This window comes from Piliocolobus tephrosceles, chromosome 8, assembly GCF_002776525.5.
Source record: "Piliocolobus tephrosceles isolate RC106 chromosome 8, ASM277652v3, whole genome shotgun sequence".
Classification (NCBI taxonomy): Eukaryota; Metazoa; Chordata; class Mammalia; order Primates; family Cercopithecidae; genus Piliocolobus; species Piliocolobus tephrosceles.
In genome coordinates, this window is record NC_045441.1 from 118,040,394 (window position 1) to 118,048,738 (window position 8,345).

The 8,345-nt window shown below is 60.7% G+C and overlaps 2 protein-coding genes across 2 annotated transcripts in view; both read right to left on the minus strand.

Moving 5' to 3' along the window:
• KCP (kielin cysteine rich BMP regulator) overlaps nt 1-1,119 on the minus strand; it is a 34,631-nt gene extending 33,512 nt beyond the window's left edge. The window contains exon 1 of the mRNA XM_023223432.2: nt 877-1,119. Coding sequence (XP_023079200.2) covers nt 877-958 — 82 coding nt within the window. The 5' untranslated portion in view covers nt 959-1,119. The remainder of the gene's footprint in view (nt 1-876) is intronic.
• Nucleotides 1,120-1,476: 357 nt separating this feature from the next.
• Nucleotides 1,477-4,806, minus strand: LOC111550153 (filamin-C-like). The gene is made up of 3 exons (XM_023223410.1): nt 4,098-4,806; nt 3,223-3,432; nt 1,477-3,105 (listed from the first exon to the last, which is right to left on the minus strand). The coding sequence occupies exons 1-3, from the start codon at nt 4,498-4,500 to the stop codon at nt 2,918-2,920; spliced, it is 801 nt and encodes a 266-aa protein (XP_023079178.1). The 5' UTR covers nt 4,501-4,806; the 3' UTR covers nt 1,477-2,917.
• Nucleotides 4,807-8,345: the final 3,539 nt, after the last annotated feature.

Genomic DNA, 8,345 nt, shown 5'->3' on the forward strand with positions numbered 1-8,345 from the left:
AAGTCCCGCTGGGACGGATCACAAGCACCGCCCACCTTTCCAGCCCCGCTACTGCCCGCTCATATCAGGGATTCTAACTCTGACCCCGCACGCTGGGCGGATGCTGGCCCCCAAACCCCAGGTACCCTTTCCCATCTCCATCCCTGTACTGGGCATCCTGTCACCCGGAATGGCACTCGGCCTCAGTCCTTCCCAAGCACACAGAGGGCGGCCACGAAGGGCGTGTCAGCATCTGAAACCTTCTACCCAATCTGGACTCCCGTGGGACCTCACCCTGCTGCCCGAGGCCCCTCCTCCCAGGCCCTTCTTCCAGTTCTGCTTAAGCAGGCGGGCAGAAGGAGCCCGGGAGAAGCTGGATCCTCTGGGACCCCTAGGTGAAGCTAGGGCCAGCCTTGCCTGGAGAGACCTGCAGAAAGAGCTCCGAGTGGCAAAAACCTGCCTGGTCCCCAAGGAACTGTACTCCCCTCTCAGCCTCCCCTGGCCCCTTGCCGGCACCGAGCCCTCCATTCCCGCTTGTCCCGCTCCAGGGAGGGCCAGACACAGATTCAAAGTCAGCCTCCACAGCGGGCCTGCTTTCTCCCCCTCCTTCGTCAAGACAAATAATTAACTTCAGACTCCCAGATGCCAGGGCAGCCGCGCTCTCTTCTGCCGCCGGCTGCAGGAACCCCCCGCTTCTGAACCCCCTGCTTTGGCCGCGGTCTTCCCAACCCTGCTCGCTCCCCCGACGGGGAGGACCGGGCTGGCCAGGGAGGCGCGTGAACCTCAGGCAGGGCTAAGAGAAGCAGCCCCCGGCCCCGCTCGGCCCCCTCAGGCCGGGCTGATAGGAGGCAAGGGGCGCACCTGGCCGGACCCCAAGTCTCCTGAGCCTGGACTCACCTCCCGCGCCCGCGCCCACGGCCAGCGCCAGGCCCCCGAGCTGCAGGAGAAGGGACAGCGCAGCGGCCCCGGCCCCGGCCATGCTAGCTCCGCCTCGCTTGCCGTCTGTCGTCGCGGCTCAGCAGGCGCTGGGGGAGGCGGGGTGGGGACACACAGGCCGCTCCCACCCAGGCTTTGTTCAGGGAGGGCTCAAACCCCCACCGCGCGCGCCTTTCCCATGGATACCTCCACCCTCCCCGGGCCCCGGCCGGTCCTGACCCCAGAGAGTAGCTCCAGCTCGCAGGAAGCCCAACGGGGGTGCAGGCCCTGTCTCCGCTTAAGATCCAGGAGGAGACCCCGAAAAGAAAATAAACCCAAGTCCACCCCTCTGGGGCTCCTGGACAGTCTCCCTGCCGCTTTAAGTGACTCCATTGCCCTGGAGTTTCCAGCTGGATTTTTCCTGTCTCTCACAAGTTTACAGAAGAAGCAGACTGAGCTGGGTTTAAATCCCTGCTCAGCCAATTCCACACGGCCTTAGACCACCAACTTCTCTGTGCCTCAATTTCCCTATCTGTAAACTGGGGATCACCACATCTACTTTATAGACTTGCAGTAAGCATTAAGTGAGATTATGTAAGTAAAGAATTTAGAGTCGGTAGACACGTGGTAAATGCTCAGTAAATAACAAATAATAATAATAAGTAGTCCTCATCTCTGAAATCATGGACGTGATCAGTGTATTCCTCTCTCCACCCATAAGTTTCTTTCCTGGACTCCACTCAACACCCCTTCCCACTCCAATAGTCTCAGGCTTGGCCCCAAATGCCAAGGCCGCCCTTCACTGGCTGGTCTCAGCCTCATTTCCTACGCCTGAGCTCAGGCCTGGCTGTGGGGTGAGCCTAGGTAGGGGGCAGGGCTGGGCCCTGGGCTCAGCAGGCGGAGGGGGCCAAAGGGAGGAAGTGAGGACAGCCGTCCCTGTGGGCCCACAGGGCTGGGAAACTCCTCCTTGCAGCTGGGAAGCAGAGGGTTGGGTCTCACAGGCAAAAAGGGACATTGAGGGTGGAGCTGTGAACCCTTCCAAAGCTCTCCCTCCCTGCCATAAAGACCAGAAGTCAGAAGCCACCCCTCCCCCTAGCCCAGGAAGGGACTGAGGTCTCCCCAGCCCACTCTCCACAGAGCTAAAAGCTTCAGTAAGGAGAGGGCAGCTTCTCTGCCCCAGGGTCTGGGCCCCTAGTGGGCCTGAGCCTTTGCCACAGGCGGCGGGGAGGCTGTAATGCCACTCTAAGACCTGGCCTCAGTGCCTGGATCTGGGGTCACAGAGGAAAGCCAGGGCCAGCCAGCCAGAAGAGGAACAAGGAAGCGGCAGCGCTATTCCTGGCAGGTTTAAGGAAAGTGGCTTTGTTGACTGGGTGCCTCTGGAAGGCAAGTCCTCCAGAGGGCTAGGTAGTGGGACAGTTCAGAGCACAGACTCCGGCAGGGTTGCCACGGCACATCCTGGAGCTCATGCTTTCTGCTCTGGGGCCTCTGGCAGGTCACTTCACTTTTGGTGGCTGATTTTTCTGAGCTGTGACTGGAGCTCTAACAGCACCCACTTCATGGAGTGTTTGTAAGGGTTAGTACTGCATGGTGCCTGGCACAGAGGTATGAGCACTTATTACTTTCCTTATGAAGAATGGGGGCACCTCCATCCCCATTTTACAGAAAGGAATCAGGGAGAATCAGGGTGAGCAGCTCTAAACCACACTGGGAAGACGTATAGGGTTTCCCTGGCCCCACAGCCCCCTTCCAGTCCCTCATGTCCCAGCCTCTGCCCCTGAGCCTGGCCCCAGTCTGCCCTCATGTCACATTCCCAGGGAGGGACACTGTCCTAATACAGACTAGGTCTTCCAACCCCCGGGGCGCAGTGGGGTGGGGAGGCTGTGCCTTCACTTCACCCCCAAGGCAGGTGTTTGTAGTGTCTGATTCTGTGCGTGTGTCTGGGTGTGGCACGTGTGTGTGTGTGTGTGTGTAATGTGTGTGTGGCTGGAGGTGGGGGCTGAGGCTGGGGAGGTACTTTTGGCATTTAAGGGACCTTGACTTTGAAGGGGCTTCCAGGGACACTTTCGTCACCCCACTTGACGATGAGGATGTAGTCCCCTTTCTCCTTGACGGTGTAGGTGACATTGTACACCCGGTTTCCCATGTGCTTCACGTACACCTCCTCACAAGGGGTCTTGGGGCCGTGCACGCCCACCATCATCATGTTGGTGCCTGGAGAGGGAGGCAGAGGGACGGGCTCACACCAGGGAGTCCCTACTGTGACCCGCACCCTGCTCCCCGACGGCCTCTTGCTGGCACCCCGGGAGACGCCCTCCCCCCGCCACCTGCCTGCTTTGCTGCAGTCCACGGTGAAGGAGTTCTTCTGGCCCACGAAGGCCTGGGACAGCCCAGGGCCCCGAGTCACCACCTTGCTGGCATCCGAGGAGAACTTGGGGATGGAGCTGTAGCTGGAGCCCCGGCTTGAGGAAGACTTGGTCACAGTCTCCACCAGAACGGTGGATGTTTCATGAAGGCTGTGGCCTCCAGACAGCCTCGGACCTGAGGGGCGGGTGGAGGGGGCGCAAACCTGGTCAGAAGGGCTTCCTGTTCTTCCCCAGGCAGGGGACCCTCGGCCAGCACTGCCACCCTGTGGGACTCACTGCCTGCATTCGGGGCTCCCCCCAAATTCCTCCAAGGGCCACTCTAGGAGCACAGCCCCATCCCCAGCCAGGGCCCTGAGCTGCCAGCTGCAACTGGTGCTCCACCCCAGGGCTGGGGCCTCAGACGCTGTGCCCCTCACCCTTGCAGGCTTTGGGAACTCAGGCAAACTCACAGGATTAGAGTCACTTTGCAAAGGCACACCCACCCAACTCATCCTACACACAGCCTCAGGAGGGGAGCTTGCTCAATACTGACTGTGTCTTCTTGGAGCCGAGGAATACGGGAAGCCAGGAGGGAAGAAAGTGATGCTAGAGCCTGAGGAGCCAGCGCAGGCCAGAGCTAAAGGAGTGAGGGGCCGCGATGGAGAGGAAGAATGGGACTTTTACACCATCATGCCTGACTCCACAGAATGTGTGCTGTGTAGAGCCAGGCCCACCTCTAGCCCTGGTAAACTGACCATGATGTCTGGGGTCAGACTATGGTCTGGATGTGCGTGGCCACCGGAGCCCTCCAGGCTGGACTGGGCTGCAGGTTGGATGGACCTCCCCGAAGCCAGCACTCACTGGTGACCTTGGCCTTGAAGGGGCTGCCCACGATGTGCTGGGGGCCACCATACTTGATGGCAATGAGGTAGTTGCCAGGGGCCATGGGAGTGTAAGTGACCACATGGCCCTCAGGACACTCCCGACAGTCCAGCTGCACCTTGGAGGGGCCATCAATGGTGACAGACAAGGCCCCCGAGCCAGTGTTCAGGGTGTTCACGATGAACTCTGATGACACACCTAAGGGCCAGAGGTAGCAAGGCTGAGGGCAGGAAGGGCTTGTGGCCCAAGAGGGGCTGGGCTCCAGCTCCCTGGGCAGCCTCTGTGGGAAGCTGCCACCTCCCCATGCCCAGCCTGGTCCCTGCCTGTCAGCCCAGCCTGGGGGCAGGAGGAACCAGGGTCCATTGTGCAATCCTCGGTGCATAACTGCTCTGAGGGGCACTAGCCTAGCTGTACTGGGTACCAGACAAATGAGAGATGATGTGCCCTGTCCTGGCTGAGGAAGGCAGAGCCCCACACTGTGTGAAGCAGGCTGAGAGCAGAAGGCAAGTGCCTGATGGGCTGTGTCAGCTGTGGGTGCAGTGTCAGCTGTGGGTGCATGAACACTCAAATGTGGGAAGCTGAGTGTGGCTGGACTAACCTGGGAGGGCTTTGGGGAGGAGGTGGATCAACAGGGAGGACTGGAGGGGCTCCAGGGGAAAAGGAGATAAACTTTTTGGGAGAGCCCCAGATTTGGAATATGAGGAGGGGATGCACAAGTGCCCCTGATGGGCTGGTAAAATCTCACAGCCAACCCCAGGGCCCCAGTGGAGTCCCAGGAGACAGTCCCGTCACTCCAGGAGCTGCAAGGCTTGGGTAGCAGGCGGCCACTAGGGGAGGAAGTGCCACAGCAGTCCTAGTAAGAGTGGCCAGGCAGCAGGCGCCCTGCTGCATCCAGGGTTGGTCTGGGTCACATGTCTCCTTGCAAACCCACACCCAGCTCAGCCAGAGGACAAAGGTTTCACTGCATTGGGCCTGATCCTAAATCCCACCCCTCCAGGTGAGCTGCCCACACCCTGGGCCTTGCCGCCTGCCTGGTCCAGACAGGCTGAGGCTCTGGGGCAACAGGTGCCCAGGAAGAAGTTTCTTTCAGCTTCCTCCCAGGGGCAGGGTGGGGGAAGACCGGGGTACAGGGGGAAAACCCCCAAGCAGGGCCTTTAGGTAAAAAAGGGTGATTACCCAGTGCCTCCCTAGACTCTTGGAGCCCCTCAGCCCCAGCCCCAGGCCCCACAGCTACAGGGTAGGGGGAGGGTGGAGGTAGGGGGAGGGGAGGTCTTGCCAGTTTTTTTTTTGGACACAGCCTGTGCATTTTCGAGCCCTGGTGACTGGGTCCGCGGGGGCCCAGGCCCACCCCAGTCCTCTGCCCCTGCCCCCTGCTTCCGCTCCGCTCCCCCCCCCCTCTTCCCTCACCTCCCACACCTCCCGCTGGCTCCCCTGGGGCACACCCCTTGGGCCAGCCCCGCGGAGCCACCCCCACCCCCAGGGATGGCCTCTGGACCGTTCCTCTTGCTGCTGGAGGAGCAGCACCCCGGTCCTAACCCTGCTGTGCCCAGCGTGGCTGCGAGGCTGGGAAAGTCCCCCACTCCCGCCTCTGCTCCCGGGTACCGGCTTCCCGTGCCTCCCAGGTCCGGAGACAACTGCACGAGGCCCGCGCTGGTCCTCGCCATCTGCCCCAGCATGCCGGCCACGCTAGTCTCACTTTTCCTCCACGTTTAGCCTCTTCATTGTTGTCTTCTTAAGTTCTGGGACAGGACCTACAGAAACCAGCCCAGGAACTATTGCGCCCCATCCTTCTCCGCTGCTTGGGGGCCGACGTCTGCCATTCCCGGCGGCGAGCCCAGGGACAGATGGAGCCTCTACCTGACACCGTCTTCCCGCAAACTCTTGCACAGTTCCTGCCATTGGCCTGAAGATCCCGGGGAATGAAAGCTTTAAACCTCTACCTTTTTTTTCCCGAAAGGGTGAGGGTGGCCCGGTAAGAGCGAGGGTGAGTGCATCGAAAGTAAGGATTGGGCCTCGCTTCTCAGTGGCCCAAGCCAGCCTCCAGCGGGATGCCCGGGAGCCCCCATCCTGGGCAATGGCGAGGGGGAGGGAGAGCAGCAGAGCCTGCGCCCCCCGCAGCGACGCCGACTCCGCCGCCTGGGCCTTGGGGCTCATTGGGCGCCAGCACCCCAAACTGATCGGGGCGTGAGGGGAGCCTGGGAGGTCCCAAGTCGGCCGGGCGCACCCTGCTGTAGGCACCCACCCGAGCTCGGTCTCCAGGCACAGCTGGACGCGGAACCCGCCGTACTCCAGTCTTCATCCCTCCGCCCACAGGTGCCTGGTGGAGCCCTAGACTTGGGGTTGGGCAGCAGCCGGTACCGCTCCCCCTACCTTCGGGACGCACCGGACGGGGACGCGGAGAGGAGCGCGCGGCTGCGGGTACCCACCCGCAGTCTGCGGTGCGCCTGCGTGGCTGCGCCCTGGATCACCGGTCCGGACGGCAGGGCAAAGCTGGCTCTGCCCGGACTGCGCTGGGTTCTTCCGCATCGCGCAGGTCCCGCCCGGGGAGACCACTCAAGGCGGCCGGCACTTACCGGCGGTGACTACGTACCTGGACTGAGCATTGGGCCAGACAGCGCAGTGGCCTAGGCGACCACTGGGCTCCTTCGGCAGTCTGGAACGGGGAAATAGTAAATCCTCAACCCCAAATTCCCCCCGCGCCCCGCCCCCTGATTCTCCCCAGCTCTGAAGGATCCTCAGGTCTTCCCTGGCCCACGCCCTCGGTGGGACTGGCACCTGAAAGAGATGGTTCCCGGGTCAAGAGCGTTAGGATGCCAGTTGGTGGCTTGCGCCTGTAATCCCAGGGCTTCGGAAAGACCAGGCAAGAGGATCGCTTGAGTCCAGAAGCTGGCCAGCATGGGCAACATAAGGAGACCCAGTCTCTACAAAATAATAAAAAGAAATTAGCCGGGCATGATGGTGAGCACCTGTAGTCCCAAGGTACTCTGGAGGCTGAGGCGGGAGGATGACTTGAGATGGGGGGGTCAGACTGCAGTCAGCCATGATGAAACCACTGTATTCTAGGCTGGGCAATACATTACGAACCTGTCTCAAACAAAACAAAACAAAAAATCAAGAGACCACTCAGGTTGAGGCAGGATGTCTCTTTTCTGCTTTCACACAGAGGGTAGCCCACATCCTCAGAGCCAACTCATCCTCTTGCCCCTCTGACATGTCCCAGCCTGGGCTGAAGTTTTGCTTCCAGAGGCCCTGCCCTCTGGGGTTCTGAGGCCTGTGTAGCCACCTCAGTCTGCTCCCACAGGAAGGGACCATCACCTGACCCCGAAGCCATGCCCAAGAGGACCCTGCCCTGAGCCAGGAGCGTGCTGCCCACACTGTGAGCCAGGTCAGCCATGTGCCAGCCTCAACACCACATCCTGCATGCCTTCTGTGGCCCACAGCCACAACCTGCCACCTGAGGGTCAATGAGTCTGGGACATGCCCAGGGGTGCCTGCCCACTCACTCTGACAGTGGCCAGGGGAGTGCAGAACCCATGCACAAGTCAGCAAATACTGGCTCTGGCCTGGGACTGAGCCAGAGACCCTAGGGAAACAGGCAGAAAATCTTTTCCCTGCCCTCAGGGAGCCTCCAATCTAGTTGAGAAGATAAGCTCATAGTCAAGCTACCACAAGATGTAAGACCTATTGGGCAAATTAAGAGGAAGTGTAGAAGGCTGCAGTGTGTGCTTTGCCAGAGGAGGGTACAGGAGGCAGCAGAAGCCCGTCCAGGCTGGGCAGTCAGGGGACCTTTCCAGACAATGGGTCCTTTGAGCTGGGTCTTCATGGGAAAGTGGGTTTCCACCTGAAGGAGAGGGAGTATGTGAGGGTCCTCTGTGCACAAGGACAGGGTGGAGAGAGGTGGGTTGCAGAAGGCTATGTGGGAAGGCCATGGGAACAGGCTGCTGGAAGCCTTGCAATTAGGACTTTCTTCTATGGGCAGTGGGGGGCATTGAAGGCTGAAGCAGCATGTGGCATGGTCAAGGGGGCGCTTGAGGAATATTCACCTGGTGGGGGCTGGATGCAGACAGAGGCGTCGGGGCTGTGACAGCAATTGTCTAGGCGTGGAGCCAGGGATGGCAGTGGGCTAGAGAAAGGGAGGTGTTTCTAAAGGATGGGCAGGAGCCTGTGACTGGCTGGGTCCCCTGGAATAGTGGAGGCCGAGTTTGGGACACTAGGATAGCCGTGGGA